Here is a 23564-nt window from a genome sequence, read left to right as displayed (position 1 = left end):
CCACCGTGTGAAATAATAACAGCAGCCACAGCGGTAACAGCAGAGTCGCGGGCGGTGCGCGGAGGTACTGCTTGCACGGCGAGGGGCGGGGAAGGGAAGTCATAAACGAGGGGCGATCGCCCCGACGGCGCTACCTCCCTCTCAGTACCGCTTTGGTCGCGGAGGGAAACGGGGCTTTTGTCCCGGGAAGGCGCAGCGGGGCTGTCCGGCTGTGCCGCCGAGGGGGAGCCGGGCTCCGCGTCGCGCCGCTCCCCGGGGCTGTCCCGTCCGGGGAGGGCGGCGCTGAGCTCCGCTCCGCGCCGGCCGCCTTCGCCTCGCCCCACCTCGTCCCTGTGCGTGCCCGCCCGGTCGCAGCGCCCAGCCGCGGCGGCGAGGGGAGAAGCGCGGGCAGAAGGGCCGCGCGGAGGCAGGGAGCCGCCTCACCCTGCGCCGCCGGAGTTTGCCCAACTAACTTCGCGATGGGGCGCGGCCCCGCCTGAGCACCTGCCGGCAGCCACCGGCTCCCCTCAGCCCTCGACGCCGCCATGGAGAGCTCCGCGGGCGGCAGCGCGGCAGCGGATCAGGCGCACCCCGGCGCGGAGCCGGAGCTGCCGGCCGCCGGCCCGGCTGAGGCGGCGGGCGGTGGGGAGGCGGCGGAGGTCGGCGCGGCAGCCCCGCGGCCGCGCTGCCTGCGGGCCGTGTACGTTCTGAACGACCTGCCCAAGGAGGGCGCCGGGGCGCGGAGCCCCGAGGCCGGGGCGCGGCAGTGCCTGCTGCGGGCCTGCGAGGCCGAGGGGGCCCAGCTCGGCACGGTCAACTTCGGGGAGCTGGACTTCGGGGAGACGGCGGTGCTGGACGCCTTCTACGACGCGGGTGAGCAGGCTGGGCTGAGGCGGGGCCGCGGGGCGGGGGCTCAGGCTCGCCCCTGGCCGGTGCCACCTTCCCGGGTTGTGTGGGGTCACGGCCGGCCGAGGTGGGAAAGGCTCGGTAAAGGTGGTGCCGGAGGGGCCAGAGAAGAGGGGGAACGGGGCAAATGTGAGACTGTGAGGGGGGTCTTGACAAGGCGTGTGGTGACAGGAAAATGGCTGCGAGGGGAACCTCAAGTAGTGGGAGCAAGAGCCTGGTGTTCAGGAGCATCCTGCACATGGAGGAGGAGGAGGTGTGAGAAAAAATTCAGGCCCTTACACCAGCTCTTTCAGTCACCACGGTATGTTGCCCCAGCAGGACTGCGGATCCTATGGTACTAACTGAGCCTTAAGGAGTAGCGAAACTCTTGCTAGTGTGTTTTGCTAAGAACCCTCTTCCAGCTCCCAGCCTGGCTGGGAGCTTAGAGCGAGACATAGCATGAAGACAGGCCAGCCAGAAGCCTCTGATCTGGCTTGGCCAGATGCTTCATGTTCACTGCTCTAAGTCCAGACCTGGACAGTGAAATTGGCTTGCACGCAGCCAGGAACAGAGTGATCCAACATTGCTCTGAACAAGGGAGTGTAGAAGCATGCCCTGAGGAAGAAGACTTGTGAGTATTGCCTGCCCTGTCCGAGCTCCAGCTGGTGACTGGTGTCTGATGGTTCAAAAGAAAGCTGCTGTCCCTTTTCCACTCAAAAAACACCTGGCTGGTTGGGCATTATGGCAGAGAATTGTGAGCTTTTTGAGCAAGCAGAGGAAGCCCCTGAGTCAATAGGTATTATTAAAACTAATCAAGGTGAGTATGTGGACATGCTGTAGACATGCAGACATACTTTTTCTGATATCCACATGAGCAAGCATTAGGAAACTGGGAGATTCACAGACTCCAAAGAGGGAAAGTGCTGTTAAGTCCATGTTGATGTCCATCTTTCACAAGAAGAACTTTGTTTTGCTCATGAGATGTGTTAAAGAATACTTCTTAAAACTTTAGTCTTATTTTAAATTCTCATATGATGATGAGTCCATTTCATCCCCTGATAAGTCACCCAAATATTGAGGAACCTCACATCTGTTGTGGTGGTTGTTGTTTTTTAACTTCCCAGTCAGGGGATTTTGTTATATCTCTGCTAGCAAGGTCGACAAGTGTGTAATAAATGTGTTCTTCATGTGTCTTAGTACACAACCATGAACTAGCAATTTCTTTGTGTATCATCTCCAGTATTTTTGTAGCCCTTCTGAAGGTAAGCATAATAGTGTACTCATCAATGCAAAATTATTTCTCTGTTTCTACTGATAGTCCTATTAATGTATTATGCACACACCTGCTCTGCATTGTACTGAGAGCTTGAGACAGTTATTTAGAATGTTTTCTTAAGTTGGTGCATTCTGAAGTGAGTGCCTCTTGTCTGGGAATGTGGCCTACCTTTGCAGACTTTTGCATTCAAGTTGTCTGGTAGGACCAAGATCATTTTATCAGTCATTAATATCACTTTGTAATAGTAAAGTGCTGTGTTACTGTATACTCCTGCAACACTCTTTATGTCCAGGTTTAGTCAGCAAATACTTTATATCATTTTTAGTGTCCATTAAAAACTAATTGAATAGTCCTGAACCAGGAATTTTTCCAAAGGAGACTGTTGAAAATAGTCTTTGTGGATTTCTTTCCAGTAGCAACACTTTGAGATCAGCCAGGGGGACAACTTTTTAATGTGTAACACGTGCCTTTATTTGGCAAACTTTTTGGGTAAAGCATCCTTTAATGATAAGCTACCTGTATTAAGAGAAACTAAAGTGTATTAGCATGAGTCACCTTTATCAACCAGACCCGCAAGCTGTCAGAAAGCAGAGAGGTTTATTTGTCTGTATATACATTTTTGAAAACCATGCTGAATGTGTTAGCAGCATTTTGGCATTAACTCATTGACGGGGTCCCAACTGCCATTAACTGCAATGTTACCCTGAAAATGCAAGCATCCTTAATTAAAAAAAAATGCTGTTAAGTATAAACAATCATTTTAATAGAGTATTTATTTTGCTCTTCTGTTGTTTTAATATTTTAATAAGTAGCTCTTCTAGCATCAGCGTTTTTAATAGCTTTTTTGTTCTTGCATTGCTGCAGTTGCTGTCTCTTTTTTAACTGAACATCTCTGTAGTTCCCTTTTATCTTTTTTTTAAATAGTTAGGCTGTACTGACATTTGCCCCATCCTTTGGAGTTTTCCCAATTCCTATGGTATGTCTAAAATTTAAATTTACAAGATTATGCTGGCACATTGAGGTGAAGTGTCTTAGTACTTGCTGCTTCATTTCCTCCTCCTACGTGCTAGAGATGGGGAAATTTTTGATTCCTTTAACAGTGTCATATGGAGTATTTGCATTTTCTTGCTTCATTCTGCAAAGGGACAAAAAACATCCATTATGCTTTTCACTTTATTGTTTTTATTTCCTTTCTTTTTTTTTTTCTTTTATCTTTCTGGTATCAGCTAGCAGTGGACCTACATTTCATATTGGATTTTCATTACCATGGATTTTAAAGTGCTGTCTCTTTTTTTTTCAGTTCTTCTTTTATATACAATGATCTGTCATTGTTTCCTGAGAACTTTTGTTATGCCCTTCTTGTTTTCTTGCTCTGTATTGTTTATTGGTGGGTTCTCCCTGCCTCATGTTTTTGAATACATATCAAGCTATTATCCAAAAATACACAATCTGATAATTGTTCATTTACGTGCAACTTTGTTAATCTGCTACCCTGCAATTTCTTTAATCTTTGAAAAATCTGTCCTTTCTAATTTCTATATTTTGTAGATACAATTCATTGTTGCCGTACTCTTTTTCCAGAATGTGTTGGATTGGGACTGTTGGCATCTATTCAGTTCTTAATGAAGAACAACATTAAGAATGAGTTTTAATGTGAGCAATCCTATGGCTCACGATGAACTTTCTGTGTTAGGGAATTACTGTGTGTTTACTTTAAAAAGAAAGTATCTGAAGAAGTTTTAGTATTGCCTGTGTAAGATATTGAGCAGATGTTTCCCATACTGAAGATATCTGTTATAATGTATATTTACTTTCTGTATACCATGGGCAGAACCTTGAGAAGCAGTTCCTCTTGCTCTGTGATGAGAGTGGGAATTCTCTAAAAGATCCTTGCCCATAGCCATCTCTTGGTTTACTAGCGGGAACCTTAACCAGTAAGTATCTACTAATGCTTAAAGACTGAGCAGTGAGGTCCATCTCATTGTGAATAGTAACAACAGAGTCTTTGTTAAAAGTGCTATCCATGATCCCTTTTTCTCCACTCTGCCTGAAATTGTAGCCATTTACTTAGTCATGACACCCCTCCCCCCAGCAAGCTTCTCTATCTTATTTAGTATGAATCTATAATATAATGATTCTTGAAATTGGTACCTTTGATGACAAAACCAGCAAACTTTAAGGACAAAGTGCGAAGAAAAAGATCAACAAGAACCTCTTTTTCCTGTCTGCAGGCAGATTTTCTAGTAGGTGGTTTTTCAGTAAACCACTGAGAAGAGTGCTGCAAAACCCCTATATTCCATAATAAGAGTATGATGTCTCTTTTCTCCTTGAGTGTACTCATCACTGACTTCCCATCATTTGAAATCTTATCATGAATGGAAGTGTGACTTACACCTTTAGTTAGTTATTGCAGACCAGCAGGTAATGCAGAATGACCCTGATCTTAAGAAATCACTAAACTTTCTAAGATGCTTTGCTAAAAAGGAACTACAGCACTTGTGAGAGCAAACTTACAACAAATTGTGAAATACGGGCTTGATAACAGAAAGATGAGGTCTCTTTGCTCAGTCTGTGCTAGAAACAAGCTGTCAACAAAGTAATATATGTTATGCAGAAGTGGGTGATGGTATCTACCTAATAGAGAAGCAACAAGGATGCTTGCATACACTGACTCTATCTCTCGGTAGAAAGAGAGGCAATATTTTTAGACTGAAAGCCACAGATACCAGGCATTAGTGTGAAGCTTTTTTGCACAAAATAAAGGCAATTTTACACAGGAACAGTGAGCCTAGGAGCTAACTGAGGATTTTAAAAATTCTTCAGAATTATCCCATGCAGAAAATCAAACTACAAGCACTGTAGTGCATTCATAAACAGCTTAAGAGACATAGTGAAAAGGTGAGTATGGCTTGGTTAGTGATGTTACAAGTAGAGTGATTCAGCCTCTTTGTGCTCTTACCATAACTGCAAAGGATCTTTCTGTTCTGGATGTACTAAGAAAGCAAACATGATGTCAAAGTTAAATGTCTGACCTGTACCTATGGAAGGGTGATGCTAGATAGAAAGAGATGCAGCTTTTACTTGTCTACCTGAAACTTTATCAAGGCTTATTGCCTGAAGCGTCACAGTATTTGGCTACAGTGTTAAGTGAAGGAGTGGCCTCTACAGTTGTAGGAGTTTTGGATGTTTCCATTTTGGTTCTGTGAAATCCTGTTTCCATAGCTGATCATCCTTTTACCTCATGAGGAATGTACAGCAATCTGTTTTGAGGCTTGGAGTATTTCTTCGGCCATTTGACCACAGCATTTAGAGATGACTGCAGTCACTGAAGTTGGCAGGATGAAAGTCGACTGAAAGGAAGACAAGCTAGAGAGAGACTGGAGTACTGAGGAATAAAGCTAAAAGTTTACCTGAGAAAAATGAGTATTCCTCTGACAATCCAGGAAACTATGTCAGATCATTTGTGAGTATAGTGGAATATTTTGAAGTCTGTTTCTGTTGTTTTGCTATGTATGAACTTCTCTAACCATCATCCTGCATGATAAAGCAGCCCCAAAATGCGTTGTCTGATATCTGTCTCTGCAGCCCCATCTTCACCCAGAGCGAATGTTAGACTTGGGAGGGGGCCCAGAGACTGAAACACAGGTCCTCCTTACTTCTGTACCATAGTTGAACCACTCAACATAACCCTAACTTCTTGTCCCTGAAACTCTCTTTCTTCGTGTTACACCATGAAAGGGAAAGGAGGAAATGTATGTTCTGGATCCTAATTTTCAGGCTCTGGCAGCCACTGAATGAATCATCGTTGCCTGTACCCAGCGGCCTGCCCTGAATCCCTCTGCCCTCTGACGGCCAGTGTCCTCACTTTAGAATTGGCAGGGGCGCTTCAACTTCTTCAGCCCAAAGGCTAGTATGTCAGGGTACAGTAAACATTTGTCGCTAGTTTAAGCTAATATATGGCATGATAACTAGTGTAGCTGAGCTGGAGGCACATGCTTGTCTTGCTGACTCTGCTGCAGGGATTGTAATCTCTGACAGGAAGGTGAGAATGACAGCTGAGGGCAATAACTTCTTAAATAAACTTCAACAAACCTTGCTGCTGCAAGTTATCTTTGCCCCTGGGCGTGACAGTGAACAGTGGGGAAGGGGTTAAGGGTTAGCTCTCTGATGCTTGCCTCAGCAGGCAGCGTTTGCTGTTTTTCTGAGGAATACTTAATATTTTTTCTTTCCTTTCTTTGCCCCTGCAACTGGCTCAATGGCTAGGGGTGTATTTGCTTTAAATCTCAGGAGATGTATATACCACAGAATACAGAAATGTGAAGAGAAGCAAACCAACCATCTTCAGAACGGGAAGGTGGTGGCTGAGAGGCTAGGGCTGACTAGGCTGGATATTGTGCTGCTTTAATGCAACAGGAGAGCTATCGGGACCTGATCTTTTATCCCTGCGTGGTACTGCACATCTAGAGCGACTACAGGTGTCTCCAGCAAACCTCTGCATTGTGCCATCGAACTAAATATTCTGATAACAAGACCCTGTAATATACCAGTATTGTAATCCTTTTAGATCCAAGTGTGTGAGGTGAGTTTTAAATGACAGTAACAAGACTGATGCAATCCATCGAGTCTATGTGTTACTATGTTATGATACATCTCAGGTGCTGTGACACATGCATTACATTCAAGAAGTATATTTTGCTTTAATGACATTAGTTGGGGTCAATTTCCAGCATGAAATCTTCTTGCAGAGATGTTTATTTGTGTTCAGAGATTTGCATGCTTTCACTCAACAGCAGAGAACATTATTTTCTAAGTCACCTGTGAAAAATGTCTTTGTATCAACTCTGTTGCTTTTTCTGTGTGTAACCTGAAAGGCTTCACTTCAGTTCAACTTGCATGTATTCTGTGAAATAGCTCCTTTAATGTCAGTTGAACAAGCTTAGAAACATGCAAATAAATAACCATACATTGGTTATGCAAATAAATAACCATAAATAGGTTATGTGGAATTCATTAACTTTCCTTTGGTATATTGCCATGGGCCAAATGCAAGATTAGAGCTGTTATTCAGAGAATGATGAAGATGTTAAAAACAAAAAGGAGAAATATACACTCTCTAATGGAGAGAGAGTCTGTTTTATTGCTTCTCCTTTTGGAACTAACATCTTTTTTAGTTGTAATGGGTCATATGGAAAGAAATACCAACAATTCAAAACCAGTATGAGTCCTACCTTTTAATGAAGCTTTGAATGAAGTTGTTTGCATCTCTCAAAATCTGGTGCTAACCATGCAAATTTGGACTTCTTTCATCTTTCCAAGGTGAGAGTACGTACGTGTGCATGCACTGTCTATCTGAAGTGACTCATTTCTGTGCCTTGACTTTTGGATAAAGGAAAAAAAATTAGGAATGCACTTTTTTCCCCCTGTTCTTTCCTCTGCATGAAACTTACTTGCATGAAAAAAAACAATAACAAAACCAAAAACCAACTGAACCTACAACTTTCCATTTTCTCTGCTTGCCTTTCTCTTCTCCTGAGCTTAAACATTAAATCTGAGAAAGGTTCCTAGAATCTGACTGTGAACCCTGTGTCACTGGGTTTTGTAGCTAGGAACACTACAGGTGTTTCTAGGTGTTGAATCAGCTGAGAAGGAATCTTCTCCCTAAATATAATACAAATTGTGTGTGTTTCTGTTTTGTTTTAATTTACTCTGCAAGTAATATTTTTCACCGTATGATTAGAAGTCTTACTGATTCTCACTAAACAGACTTAGTTAGACAGAAGCTTTTATGCCCATTACAGCCATTACAAATGATGTAGAAAATTTGAACATTTAGGGTTATTCTGAAGAGATGAGTGACTGTATCTATCTTGCGCTCTCTTTAATCTGAAGACCAATTGTTGTCATGCTTATAGCCCTTGAAAACACTGCAGTTAGGGTGTTTTTAATTTTATTTTGTTTTTTAAATATTGCTTAAATGTTTTTTGGGAAAGGAAACATTTCTGGAATTCTTCATATAAGTAAGTGTTCTGACTACTTATAGGAGAAAAACAAAGTGCTGACTGTGCATACTAGTCAGTGAATTCTAAAGGTCACCTTTTTTGTTTTGTTTAAGAATGATATACAAACATATTTTTCAATATAGTTCCTAAGTTACTGTGAAGGAATCTGCTCTGCCGTTTGACCATGAGAAGTTGGCAAGTAGATCTCTGGTTCTGCCTTGTTGCATTTCAAGTTGACTCTTAGTGATACCAGACAGCTCCTGAAAAGAAGCTGTACATGAGGCTGACAGGCTTGAGTCAACCAGGGTGGGCACATGAGGCTGCTTGTGTGGAAGCCTGGTTCCTGGCCACTCATCTCCTTTGCAGTGATTGCATGCTTGTTCAGTCTTGCTGTGCTGTGTGTAGCATATTCTTCATAGGTTTAAGAATTGTTTCTGTAAGACCTGAGGTCACAAAATTAAGTTTTTAAAAAAAGGAAATATTTGCTTATGTGGGTTAATTACATTGCTTTAATTTCCATCCTCCCATAAAATAGACAAATTACGATAGATATGCAGTAGCTTACATTCTGCAGTCATGTCCTGCTTTTATCAGTGTAATCATACATTGCTTTTTTAATCGTCAAATTACACTTGCATGTTAACAAATGTTGATGTACTCCCTAGTTAACAAGTAACTAATGTTCCTGGTTTGCAGCCGTAGAAGCTTGAGGTAAAGCTCTTTTGATGTGTAAGGAGTTGGTGCAGAACTTGGGTGAGAACTCCAGACTTTCTGTCTTCCTCTATATTTTGCTTATAAGATGGCCTCAATTTCAAACTCACTGGCTGTCCGCACTGGGTGCAAACCTGTGTTCGGTCGATACTCCGAGCATGCTGCTACTTCGATGCACATGGAGGCGCAGCCCCAGGGGTGGTTGCTTGGCCTAGCTGCTGCCTCTTTTCACACTGCAGTGACGTTACATGCCTGAAATTAGGAAGTCAAGATAGATGTAGGGTCTTTCTTAGGAGAACCTCAACGTGGTTTGCCACTTGGGGGTGAAATTTGTGAACATGGTAGGCTCTGCCTTGCACTTCAGCATGGATGTGAATTGCCTTAGCCTCAGGCTACCTTTGAACAGCAATGTGGGTGCCTGAGGCTGAGCCAAGAGAGGGAGCGCAGCTGTTGCTTTATCCTGCTCCCTGGCACAGGCTTGCTATAAACAGCATAGCTCCAGTCTCTGCTGAGGTCAGTGTGATTCAGCTGGCAGCTGATGGGCCAAATGTTTCCCACAGTGTGATTTCACCTAGCCTGTCTTCTTTCTCTCAGGGGTGCTGCTACTACCCTCACCTTTTCCTGGGAGGCTGGGGTGGCTATAGAGGCATGCCAGGAGTAAAAGCTGCATCACTGCAGTCTGCAAGGAGGGACCCAAAGCTGGGACGTGAATTCTGACACTTAGAAGTATTGGATCACTGTGTCATGATAAACTGTGCTTGCTTTTTTTTATCCTTCATAATATTCAGTCTGACAAGGTAGATGATTCTGCTGTGGAGTTCAAGGTGGTAGAACTGAAACTTTTCAGATATTCTCTGGTAAAGCTTCTGAGCATTTAAACTTTGGTCTAAGTCAGTAGTTCAACAACAGTTATGCCTTGGAGCTCAAAGCCAAATGGGATTCACAACTTTAAAAAATGTACCCCAGCTTTTATTACATTGGAAGTACATGATCGCAGCCTTGGTAATCATGATCTTTCATTGACTGAAGCGGGCTCTGATGACAGGCACAAATCCAAAACAGTAATGACACTGTTAAGACTATATCCCTAGCTTTCTGCTGATCTGGGATGGTATAGCTAAATCCAGTATTAAGGGAAGTACTCTAGTTTATTATAGCTGAACTTGTGCATATATAGTTGTGTCTACTGTACTATATACTGCTTTTATGCTTAAATTTTGTTTAAAAATTTTTCAATATCTCTTTAAAGTGAGAAACAGGGTAGCTGTAAATAGGGTTAAAAAGTACTTCAAGATGATTCTGTTTCACTCAGTATAATCTTTTTTGTTTCATTTTGTATCAAGGTATGGAAGGAAATGTCTAGACTCTCTGCTGTTTATGTATTTTCTTCTCCCGTTTAGGAAAACATGCCTTCATGCACAGAACTGTAGCTCAACCACTGATGGTCATTGGCTCTCAACAATTTGAAAAATGTTGTTCACATAATATCTAAAGCTTTTGAAGTCTAAGCCCAAAACGCATTAGCTCTGGAAAACAAACAAACAAACTCCCATGTAAATCAGCATGATAATGAGCTTTCCCTAAGATTCTTCAGTTTCCTAGTGGTGTCAGCAGTGCTTTCGATGAATTGTGGTACCTCATTGCCTCCAGGCCTGTCAAAAACAGAGTGGTAAATTCATGAAAGTGATTGTCTGGAACATAACAGGGGAGTTACTTTGTTTACACTTGGGATACTGACTTATTTGCCACTTGGTTGCTATCCCCTCTCCTTCCCCCCTTTAAATTTGTTACAACTATTTAGTAGCTAGCTCAGCCAGAAGAAATTGTGTTGAATCAAGTGTCTTTGCCTTAGCAATCACAGAAAGGCGGCAGGTTTTGTCTAATGCAGAAAAATATCTGCCCATAATAATTTCACTCAGGTGAGACTAGCTGCATTAACTCTTCTGTTGCTGCCTTCACTCACAGCAGTTGAAGAAAGAAAAAAAGATTTTTTATTTTTTTTCTTTTTAGTTCTGCTAATTTGTGTGTGTGTTGAGGAGAGAGATTTCTTGTTAGTTTTGCCTTTGCTCTGAGAGTGACAAGATGAAACTGGAGTTGGGAATTGGTAAATGAAAACAGTACAAGGCTATATTCTGCCTGTGTGTTGCTTTCCAACGGTGCTAGACCAGTCATCTCTGTCGCTCTAATCTTAGTCGGTAATAAAAATTTGCAGGAGAAAAGCTAATGTTTACAATGGCGTTACTGTTTGGCACTAGGCTTCCTTACTTAGCAGAGCTTCTGTGTGCACAGTCGTGTTTAACAGAGTAACTGTCTGCTTTTATCAGCATCATCTCTGTCTTTTGTGGAACTGAGTTATTTGTTTCAGATATTTTCTTTGTAAATGGATGCTTGACATGCTTCAGTCTTTTTAAACCCAGTTCGAGAAAAGGACATGGTTACCAAGCTCAAAGCCAGACATTGTGCCTGTTCCTACTACTGTTGTTCATGGTCCTTAAGATAACTGACAAATTATGGGTTGTTGTCAGGTTGAGAAAATATCTGAATCAGAAAGAAAGGAAGTCTGAAAATGGTTGAGAAGGATTTTTTTGTTTTCATGGTAATTAAGTTTCGGAGTTGATAAACTTACATTTTTGCTTGTTATAATAACTATAGAACAAAACTAGGTAAGTCTTCCTATTGTTTTTGGAAAACCAGAAGCTGTCTTGACTTTCTGGCTTGCAATCAAGGCACAAAAGAATGCTTGATTATTTTATTATTATTATTTATTTTACCCTTTAATGCCTCTTCAGATTCCTTGTTTTGCAGTAACGATTGCCTCTTAGAAGATATAATACAACTTCTGAGAAGAATAACAAGTTAATTTCCTTAACTTTTGGTATTTTGGACAATTTTAAAGATGGATATTCAGAATTTAGGCTGTTAAATCTAAACTTTCTTGCATACTCCTGCCATAACACATTCACAAGGTACAGATTAGCAATGTACTGTTGATCCTTTTCCTTCAATATGACTTCAAATTTGAGTTTCCACCTTATAGTCCCTGAAAGCGGTGGCATTTGCTATTCTATCCTGTCCGTTTAATAAATCTGTGGGGCCTCAGGTCTGACTATGGTAGTTGCTCAACCCTAACTTTGACTTGTGTTTCATCAAAGCTGATAAAGCTTTAAGGATTCATGAAAAATGAATGCTGCAATGTGTCGAATAGATCCCTTCCTCCTTCTGGAGCATATGCTGCTATTCATGACAATACTCACTGTTGTCATACTCCTGAACACTTTTAACAAATCCTTTGAAAAATATGCTGATTTAGTCTTGTCTTGCAAGCCTAATACTTAATTCCAGCTAGTGAACAGCAGCCAAACTCTAGTTCCAAAGGAAAAAGCAGTAAATGCCCGCTTTCAACAGCATTTGACATCATCTGATAGCCTGGGTGTCTCATAGTCATACTGCAGTGCAGAACACAGTAAAAAATATGGTTCTAACGGTGCAGAGGCAACCTTGTGGCTGGCCTGGCCACAAATAAGAACTGTGCTGTAAAAGCACAGACCCAGTTTTCTGGCTTGGTCCATAACAACATGACAATCTGTCAGAGCACTGACTCCGGGTATTCACCAGCAGAATTCAGTGAATGTGACTAGTAACATCCTTTCTTTGGAAGCAGCATAACACAGGGAACTATGTTCTCTGTTCTGTCATATTGCTGAGGTTGGTAATAAGATAATCATGAGATGTATCAACAGCATCCCAGTGATGCTGAATTTTTACATACAGTCTGTCACAGTTAATACCATTGCTGTGATTATGAGGAGTTAATCTTTGAATGAAGGCTAGTTGAGTCAAGTGAAATCAGGCAATATCAGAACTGATGGGAAGATTCTGCTCACGTATGCTGAAGGTATACAGCCCATGTGCATCAAAACACCTCAGGACTCTGTACAGTGTTTGGATGACCTGATAACACAAATTTCCAAAACATTTTCTTAGAAACTGCTTGCCGTCTGAAAACTCCACTGCAGTAATTCCTGTATTTCTTTTTTCCTCATTGCATCTGAAACTGTGTGTGTAAAACCAGCACACAGACTCTAGTGATATAAAATTCAATGTTCTCCCTGCTCTGTGGCTCAAGGCTTACAGGCATAGCCCTGTAAGTTCTTCCAATCATTTGCAATTGGCTTTTTCTGCCAGTTTAATGTTGTAAACTAATTTTCAGAGTGACTAATATAACAAACATCAGGGTTGTTTTCGCTGCTGAATTCTGATCTGTGGATTATAATACACTACACTGTGATCACTGGGGCAATGCAGAGAAGTGGTCCTAAGGTGAATATGTATGAACCTGGGGTAAAGCAGTCTGTCTTAGCATTATGGCTGGGCACCCATTCTCTGCACAGAAGGTTCAATACACACAATTCAGAAATCTTCAAAAGGAAAAATTTAATTACTAGAAAAACTTGCACATTAATAAAGATGCTCACTGCTTCTGCAACCCTTTTTTTTTTTTCAGTTTTGTTTTTGTTCTTCTTTGCTGATCATGTCCAAATCTGACTATAGTCTTTCCCCAAAATAAGAAGAAAAGAACGCTCCATCAAGAAGTGCCAGAGGTTTCATGAAGTCTGTTTGGGATAAATAGAACATTGCAAGAAATCAGCCTCAAAACAATACTTGTGGAGTTAAATTTACAAGGAAAAAGCTAATCTATCTCAGGATTTATTAAAAAGAGAAAAAAATACACCATTGAATACTTAAACTGAGATATTGTCAGCATTCATGCTGGGATTCATCTTGTGACAACTATATATGTGTATATATTTTGAGGTGAACCATCCTACACTACATTTAATAAATGCTGGAGACCATGTTTAGAGGCTTGTTGTAAAATCACAATTTCATGTGATTCATTGTGTCTAATGAATCACAGTTTGGAAGTACTAATATTCCTCTGACTCTACAGAGATCCTATGATGATTAGCTTTGGGTATCTTACTTTTAGTTATAATCTTAGTTAAAGTAGGGAAATCTAGAATGGATCCACTGTGATAACAAACAAGCTGTGTTCATGCTTAATATTCCCTGTCTACATGCTGGAAGTAATAATGTGTACTGTATTTATAGCATAGTTAAAGATTAAGTAGATAATGGTTGTGACTTGCTTTGGAAAGGCCAGCTTCTACTGAAATTCTAGATTTTATTGACACTACTTAGTGCCTTGAAATAGATTTTTCTAATTTTTTAATGAATGTTGCCCATTTTTGAAATTACAGTGTTCAGTGGTACATAAGGATTTTTTCAGTAGCACATGCAGTCTTTTAGGCTGGCACATAAAGCTTGTACTGTTTACAGGAAAGTTAAAAATAGCAGATTGAATCCACATCTGCCCAGCATCCAGAATATTAAATCAAGAACTCTGTATCTATATGTGAGTGCAAGTCTCTTGGCTCATGGAGGATGCTGTGGCTTTATGTAAACTTTATTTTCATTTGCACTTTAATAATACTGCCTTTTTTCAATTAACATTTTCTCTGTGCATAATTTATTGGTTTTTTTATGTGGGTCCTAAATGACAGTCTGGGAGTCTATCAACATAAAGAGGAAATTTGTAATGTAGTTATGAGGTGGGATACCTCAGTTTGGTACTTACAAGTTCCCAGTGCTAATGATGGAGGTGTCTCTTGATGTTTGTTTTTTAAAAAAATATTTGGGAAAAATAAGAGATTCAGAGTAGGAAAGTCTCATTTATCTTCGTATGCTATATTTTTAATTCTTAAAGAAAAGAATAAAGGTCTTAACCCAGACTTATGAACTTTAGTGTACTGAAATCTTTTTTCTTTCCATTGTAGTGCCTTTTATTTTGATTACTTTTCTTATCTCTTACGTTTCTTTGGGCAGAAGATAAAGCTCAGCATAATTTTATTTTTTCAAATGTTTTTGATATATATTGTTGGCCAGTGTGTGACCTGTTGGAGATGTGCAGATTTGGCAGATTTTTCTGCTCCCCAGCCAAGGTATTCAACATTAAATGATGGGTGACTCTCAAGTGGTTTAGTTTGGATAAATGTCTAAAAGTTTGGACCTTGTCTAAACCTCCTTGGCCTAGAAATTGATTTGCCTGCAGTCGAGGAGGAAGGGACAGCCTTTCTTGTTGAATTTCATACTCTTCTTAATTTCACTTAGGCCAGATTATCCCATAAACGATCTTTTTTTTTGATACTTCATTCCCTTTCATTGCCTTTTATGACCCAGTGTAGGAAGTGCAGAGGTGTAGGAAAAGTTAAATAAAGTTCATCTTTCTCATTTTTCACCCCAAACTACAGGCAAGGTTCAAATTAGGTTCAGGGTTGGGGTGTTTTTTCTGTATGCTCTCTCAACTGGCTAGCTCAGCTCTAGTAAACATTGCAGTGGAAATAGTCTCATGTGATGCCTGGCACACTGCTAGCATGGCAGGCAAGTGTGAAGCGCCTGTTTTTAATTTACTCTGCTGTTTCTTTTCTTCTCTGCTGTTAAATAGGGCAGAGAAATGAGATTCTGTAGAATTAGTAGGCTCTTTGGCTTGCAGAGAAATTTTAGGAAATAATATTATCCTTAATGACCTGGCATAGTGAAAAGTGTGTATGATGTGAGACATCTACTCATTATGGCTGTCTAACATCTACGTCAAAATTTTTAATATACTAAGAGTATATAAACAGGGAAAATTATTGAACAGGTATCTTTCTCAGATCATCTGTGATGGGTAAGTATTTTTGTAGTGTCCTGGATATGTAGATTTGGAAGCCTTTTTCAATCAGTGATAATGAATTTGGGAAAAAGTGAGAAGTGAGTGACTTCTGGAATCCATTTGCCTAATGTCTGTGAATAACAAAAAGGGAAACAAATGTAGATTATTTAAATACTCTTTGAGAAGTTTTGAATGCTGCTTCGTTAGTATTCATTTGGGTATAAAGGTTGAATGAGCACATGGGAAGTGCAAATATCTGTCTTTTTTGAGGTAGGATTCAGGCATATTGATTGCTCTGTAGATGCGTAGCTATTTTGCAGATGGAAGACTACAGATGCTAAATCAGAGACTATTTGAGTTGTAACTCATGCCGAGGTACAATCGGATGATAGAAGGGAATAGCTTAGGTAAAATATTAGGAATTTTCTTCTCTCTAAAGACATTGTGTTTGTTACAAACTACCTTTAAAATGAGGGCTCTGTTTTTCAAAGCCACTTTTTGTATTCCAGTGGGGTACTTTGATGATTTCCGCCCCCCCGGGAAAATCAGAATCTTAACTGTATGGTCACCAAGTCCATCTCTGAAATCTCAGTTTATGTGACTAGGCTAGCATCACACAGCAGCTGTGGGATAGAAAGAAGCAGGGACAGAATTCAGTTTTGCAGGCGAGCATTCAGCTGCTTAAGCCATGATACTGCCCTTTCTCTTCCTGCAATCTTGTCAGCCTCTGTCCTGGTGTCACTGCTCATCTTCTGCAGCCACTGAGGTGGGTGGGAACTGCTTTGTTCACCACATACCCCACAGTCGCTTGTCTGCTATGAGCTGTGGTGTTTAAAAAAAGTTTCATAGAATGTTAAGATTCTTCAGCATATTTTAACAATAATTAGGTAGCGAGTAGAGAGTATTTCACACTATATATTGGCTTTTTAAAGGAAGGATTGTTTTTCCTGAAACTTGCAGTGACTAATAGTTGTTGCTTTTTACATTATATGTGGTCAAATGATGGATGTCAACCTGCAATAGCAAATTGCTTTAATTTGCCATTTTTTTTCCTTTTTTTTTCTTTTCTTTTTACTTCTGTTGGGTGCATGCTTACAAGGTTTAAATAACAGCCACTGTAAATTTAAGTACTTTGTTTTGGCACTCAAGAAATATGATTATAAAACAGTGTGGATGACCTATCTAAGAGATGTATGTGTGTGTACTATCTCAGCCCAGAGTCTTTTCTACTACTTACACAGTCAGATTTTTTTTAGTTACAGATGCAAGTGTGTTTTATTATATGATATATAAAAAGTGAGTTTTCATGAAATTAAGTTTTTAACCTTTATTTTTTTCAATTGTTGTGAAGTCTAACAGTTTCTTAAAGTACTTTTCCAGGAGGCTAGTGGGAAGCTGGTAGCTGATACCACTCACAGGACTGATTAGCTGCAGTGACAGAACTTCTATCTGCTACTGTGCTAGCACTAAGTTAGGCAGAAATTATCAAGTTAAATATAGGTTGAGGGATAAGAGGAGGACAGAATGGCAAGAGAGAGAATCGGAGACCATGGGTCATGGGAAAGAGGTAGGAGTTGCAGGCAGGCATAAGCATTCATGTGCGTGAGCCATGAAACTGCTCAAATGGCTAAGATCCAAGTGATGAGATCTCTCTCAATTTCTAACCCAGGAGCTTGAAGGCTGTAATTTTACAAAGAAATGATATAAATATTGATCTCTTGTGCGTGTCACAACTTTCAGAATTCATTTATTAGCAGTGTGCAGACCTTGACAGGACCCATCTGATATGATTGCAGTTGGTAACTAAAGATCTGTGGCTTTGATTGTGGTCCCAGAGTGGGTAAATTTTAACAGTCCTTCCTCAAGGAAGGGTGGCTGTGCAAAGGGGTGTTTACTGGGTGAGTTTCCAGTGACAGTGTGTGTGGACGTTCTTTTTTTTTTTTTACTGTGATCTCTCTCACCACTGTGAGTTAACTCCCTCAGACTTGAGGCTATGTTGTTCCCAGGATGTCACAAGCTATGGTATGAAAGGAGGGGGAGAAAAAAAAAAAAAGGTAAAGTCTGTTACTAGCTTTAGTATGAATGTCATTGCCTTACACGGAAATGTAATGCTTATATTTGGCTTGAAAGTAATTTTACTGAGAATTTAACTTGTGTATAAACTTCATCCATAGGCCAGGAGGTTATAGTCAATGCTTCAATGTAACTAAACAATCAGATTATATGAGAGGCAGAAAAGACTTTGGGCTGAGATAGTACATGCAAAAACACCTCTTAAAGAACAGTCATCCATACAGTTGTATAATCATATTTATTGAGTGCCAGAATAAACAACATCATAAACTGGGATTCACAAATGAGCTCCCAATTTATGGAAGACTCAGGCAAGAGTTAGGTGTTTCAGAGACTCTTGTGGAAATCTTAGATGAGGGTTTGAATTGTGACAGTCCTTTGTTTTCTGTCTCACAGGCACAGAGACTGCGGGTATAGTACTGATAAGAAAGAGCTGTAGTCCTTCTCCATTGGTCAGCTGGTGGGAACATCTGCAGGGAAATATCTGCTGAGATGATATCATTCTTGACTGAAATGCCTTAATGGTTAATGAAATGCTTCAAAGCAGAGCTGCGAGGCTCTATGGAGGGGGTTCATAGCACTGAACACCTTCAGTGTGGGTATCTGCAGTTGGCTTTGACTCCCTTCATAGTGGAGAGAAATGGGCACTTCTGGGCTGCAATTCATCTCATCCTAAAGTAGACTTCTGACAGATCAGATGAATGGTGCTCTAAAAGTGCTTTTCCTCTCTCTGCATTGACAGTGAAGGGAGTGAGGACTGGCTCATCTGAGACCAAACATCTCCCTTGTGACTCTGATCAGCTCACTGCTGAAATCTTAGCTTTGGAACAAGCAGCATTTCATAAGGCTAACAAGACTACTTCCAGACAGTCTGACTCGGCTGGCAAATTTCTGTTTTGGTGCTTGGAAGCAGTAAGGCTTCTTAATTTGGCATGAGAGGATGTTTAACATTGGCCAGAAAATAAGTTCTCCAACACAGTCTCAGAAATGACTGGGTTGTTTTTAATTAAATCTTTTATAAAAATAAAAACAAACAAACAACCCGAAGCAAAGACTGGCAAAGTTAAAAAGGATTGAAAGCAAAGCTTTGTCATGGAAAACATTAAGCAACTTGTAAGCTTAGGCATACACTGCTTACTGTGAATTATATATTTCCTAACTTCTGCAATTCAGTATTGCAAGACAAGTTCTTTGAGGATTAGTTCTTTGTTTCCTTCTTTCCCTAAACTGCCAACTGTACAAAAAATAATAAAGTTTTCTGCTCTCTTCTGAATGACAGGTTATTTTCAGGTGTTTCACTATTCCAATTATACAATATTTTTATCCTTCATACTTATGCAAAAGCATTAAAAAGACATTCTTAGTTTGGATGCCCCATGTATTACATCAACTGCATTACTTTTCTTCCCACACCAGTTCTCATGGGTGCTGGTTGTATTCTGTTTTGGCAGAGTCTGAGAGATTCTCTTTAAAGATCAGTTAAAGAAATAATAAGCACAGGCATGCTCTTGACACAATTTTTGCTTTTCTGGATCAGTAGAACTGCATTCTTATTTTAATGTAGTGCCTTGCCTTGTTTAAAACTTAGTTTTACTGTGAATTTAATTATATTTAAGAAACATCTAAAATGTTTCTTAAAGCTGTTGCTTTTGGTATCCAAGGTTTTTGGGAGAATCCTTGCTTGCATTTAACAAAAAAGTTTCTAATATGCAATTGCAGGGGAAAGCATTTAAAGCTTCAGGTGGTGTATCTAATGAATAAGGAAACCCCAAAACATAAAAAGAAATGAGAACTCAGGTTACAGATCAACCCCTAGAACTGGCAGTGTTGCTCACCTGCTGTAATTTGTTCTGTTCCTTTTAACTGAAGTGCAGCTTCTTGGGTGATTCAATTTTTGGAACAGATGGTTATTTTGATATTAAGGAATATGTATCAATTATGAATATGGCACAAATACTTTGTCATAGTTTAGAAAAATGAAGTTTTAGATACTGGTTTCTCCTGAGTTACAATAAATGCCACTGGAGCATGAAAAATATGTTCTAGTTCTATTTTTAATGTGTGTTCGTGTACCAGAGGACAGATGAAAGATGCGGTATCTGAGTACAACTGTAAAGTAACACCACAGTGCTAACATGATTAGTGGCTATAATGTTTGGGTCTGAATGTAACCCTGTTGTGGAGTTTGTTGTGTGAAATGGGTCCTCGTACAGAATTACTAAAGCCAGAGATGAGCATTGGCCCCTCAGTCTTGTCTGCGCTCTTGTTTTGGATGGTTGTCTGATTTTCACTGTATCCTGAGGGTCAGTTTTGCTGGATAGGAATTGCCAGTGAATGTTATAATGTCGTATGTTACTAAGGTAGCCTAAGACCAAAATTTCCAAATGTTGTTGCCAAAGGCTGGTATTTGAAATTGAAAGGACAAAAGGTTGCAAGTGAGAAATGATCACACAAACAAAAAGTTTCTTTCTGGTTATGACTAAAGTAAATACTTAAAATAAATAAGGGTTTTGTATTCCTTACCTACATTAAAATGCTTTCAGACTTTGTGTACCTGTTGCTGTGCTGGTTGCATTCATTACTGGTTTCACTCCAGCTACCTGTGCCTCTGTTTCTTCCACACTGGATTATTCTGCTGACTACTTCGTTGGACTTCACATTTCACCACCTGCAGGCTGGCTATCCAAAAAGTGGTCATTCCTGTGCCATTTCAGTCTGCTGGGAGTTCTCCCAGTGGTTTGAATGGAAGCTGTATGAGGCACTTTTGTGATCTATACATGAGAAACACGTGCACCAGCTTCCTTATCTCCACTTTCAGAGTGTAATCGAGGCTGCAGCTTTGCTTGGTAAGTTCTAACCATTCTGGTAGTTTAAAAACTGCTGTATTTCAGCTTTTTGCCTTGGGAGCTGAGAGGCTTAAGTTTGAGCGCTCCAAACTTTTTAGGTGTGTAGAAAGTAGGAGATGCCTTGCTGGGCCACATGAAAGGACTCTAGCATGCACCCAAATGCTGTGGTTAGAAACAGACTTGGATGTCAACTCTTCTTCCTCGTCCTCCTCTATGCGGATGTGCCTGCTTTCCAAACAAAGGCAGTGGGTCAGCTGGATCCGGCCTGTGAAGTGCCAGTTGGACCACTTTGCTTAACACAGCTGTTCCCAGATTTGTCTCTGGAGGTGGGACACTGCCAGTTTTAATGTGTTTGTGTGTTAAGTGGAGCAAAGCAATCATCCTAATTGTTGCAGTTAGTAATGCTGCCATAGAGTGGAAAGGCTCATCTGAAAATTAAAGTTTTTCAGTTTCCTAGCAACAGCAGGGCTCTGGATTTGCCTGTTTTTTTCAGGAAAGTTATTTAACAGCCGACTTTCCTTAGCCAAGAATGCTGCTTCTGCTCAGCTAATACATAGTTAAAATTACTTCTTCGGTACTCACAGTATTCACATTCACAGAGCAGAAGGACTTCATGGGGAAGGATGTGAAACTGCTTTCCAGAGCAAGATTTGACACATAGGAAGGAAGAAATGCAAAAGAAAGGTCTGACTTTCCCCCTTGTGTTTGCTGTTCTGATAATGTTGGCTTTTATAAGGGCTCCAATTGTTAGGCTTTTTTTCCTTGCCTTCCATTTTGCTAGGTGAGAGGAGCAGAAGTGATACATTTTGGTGTGTGGTGCACCTTTCTCACCAATAGATCATTTTGTAACATAAAACCTGTGGCAGATGAAGGTAAGATTAAAGCCACAACTGAGTAAAAGGTAAATGACAAGCTCAGTCTGAGAACATGAATTAGAGGTGTTGCCCTGTTTTTGATAAAACCTGAAGTTGCCACTTTACAACAGTCCTTTTGTTTTCCTGAGCAAACAGACAAACGACGGACGAGCACATTTCAGAATTTTTGCAATTTGATGCCCAGGTTTTCAGAATTCCTAAAGCACTTAACAAATCCATTAGAGCTGTCAAAAGTGAGATATATCTAAGTTTACATTTTGCTTCATTTTATAATCAGAATGGGTGTGGATGGATAATACACCAGAATCAGAATCTAATTTTCTCTGTTGTCTTCCGAAGATAATCACCCTTTAAAAACAGTGAATTAAAAATTATGTGGCCAATATTGAAGTTGTCTTCTTTGTCTAATTTGTGATTTGTTTCATTAATAAAACCCCAAAATCTCGCTGTTTTTTCTTCAGCGCTTACTATATGTGAACAGAAAGAAATCTTCTTTTTTCCCAAATTAATATGAGGATTCATACCTAATTTAGTTCTTAAATTTCCTGTCCTTTGAGTTCTCAATTCCTTTGGCCCGTGAACTAAACGCTCTTTCCAAAGGAAGTGCCCTCACCGTATCAAAAAGTTTCAGACCTCCAGCGTGCAGTGTGTTTCCTTTTTTGAAGTAGGAAGTAGGCTGAAACTTGTAGTCAGACTCCAGCCACAACTGAATTCTTGTGCAAAAGTTGATTGGAGCTTATAAGGACAACATTCCTTCTTAAAGGTGCTGTGTAAGCAATTTCTAAACTATTACAGTTAGTTTTACTTTTAGTATTTATACAAAAGTGCAGCACTTGGTTTTAATCTACAAGAAGTTAAGCTTAGTCTGAAATGTATGAAATGGTTTTTTAAATGCTATTTAATGTGATTATAATATATGCAAGTCTATATTGCAGGATAAATCATTACTGCCTAGTTGGTTTTTATTTTTGTGACCGATTCTGGCCCTTTAGCAAACCGGTGAAGTTAGCAAAGTTCATGCTATAATATTGCAAGCTTGAAGAGGTTGAATTGAAGTACTCTTGGTTTCAACCAGAAATTCTTAAATTTAGAAAAAAGTTGCATGTTTATGTCTCATGAGACTTTTGTCTTCTAAGGCAACTTCTAGTTATATTTTTGTATTTTACTATGTGATTGTGATTGGAACAAATTTATTTTATTTTTTTTTAAGAAAAGTAAGCAGATTCTTACAGAATAGCATGATTTTAGAGCAGTGAGATTTTAATAAAACTCGATGCATTGAGAGAGCCATAATAACATCACGAGTGCAGTGGTTTTACACTAAAATTGGCTTGTGTTTAGGATCTAATGGAAGGTACTGACAGTTTGCTGGTATAACAAACTGTGCTGAAAAACTACCTTAACAGTTCTGTTGGTAGTTACTACTATGCTTTATTGCCTTGAGCTATTCCCTCTCCCAGTTTCTGGGAGTACAGAGTATATTAAAGTTGAGAGTGTTGTGCCTTTTGTTTTAGCTTAAGTGAAAGCTGCAAAGGATTCCTAGTTTTCAAATACGCTTCAAATTTTACCATAATTGTTTCCCTGTAAAAACTTTGGTATTCTTTCCTTTAAAGGACCATGCAGTCATGCAGAAAAAAAACTTGAATGTGCATCCAGAAGTTATGGATTCTTGAAGATAGTTGTGGTGATTTTTTTTTTTTTTGGGGGGTGGGGGGAGCATTGTTATTCTTCTGAAGAATAACTTTGACAGTTTCCTCCAATGGATTTCAAGGATAAGACATTTGTTTATTTACTAACTATGAAGGACACTGATGCAATTAGCCAATAATCTGAAGCAATAGTAATCTGAAGGTTCATAATTTACCAGGATGCTAGTGAATAACAAGGGACAGAGTTCTGCATTTTCCTTCAATAAGGTTTGTATTATCATGTTAAGGGTTTGTTTTTTTTTTTTTTTTAAATCTATTGTGTATAGATAGATTCCAAATGCTGAAAAATAATGAATCCATAATAATAGACTAAGGTTCTTACTCTCTACACGGATGAGGCTGGATGGAGGTGAGTTTTAGATTAGAAGTTGAAAGCAGTACAGACTTCTTCTGACTTTTTCTTCTGTTAGGCCTCCTCGATTCCATTTAACTTTTAGCATATTTCAGGCTATTTCTTCATTTTCTCTTGTTCACTACTTTTAACTTACAAATCCCA

General features: G+C 39.9%; 1 protein-coding gene across 1 annotated transcript in view; it reads left to right on the top strand.

The window, feature by feature from the left end:
- Positions 1-524: 524 nt before the first annotated feature.
- The window catches only part of MAP3K15 (mitogen-activated protein kinase kinase kinase 15), a 91952-nt gene continuing 68912 nt past the window's right edge, over positions 525-23564 (top strand). The window contains exon 1 of the mRNA XM_050915195.1: positions 525-852. Coding sequence (XP_050771152.1) covers positions 525-852 — 328 coding nt within the window. The remainder of the gene's footprint in view (positions 853-23564) is intronic.

The sequence above is a fragment of the Gymnogyps californianus genome, chromosome 1 (genome assembly GCF_018139145.2).
Source record: "Gymnogyps californianus isolate 813 chromosome 1, ASM1813914v2, whole genome shotgun sequence".
Lineage (NCBI taxonomy): Eukaryota > Metazoa > Chordata > Aves > Accipitriformes > Cathartidae > Gymnogyps > Gymnogyps californianus.
This window is presented reverse-complemented; position numbering and strand designations above follow the sequence as displayed.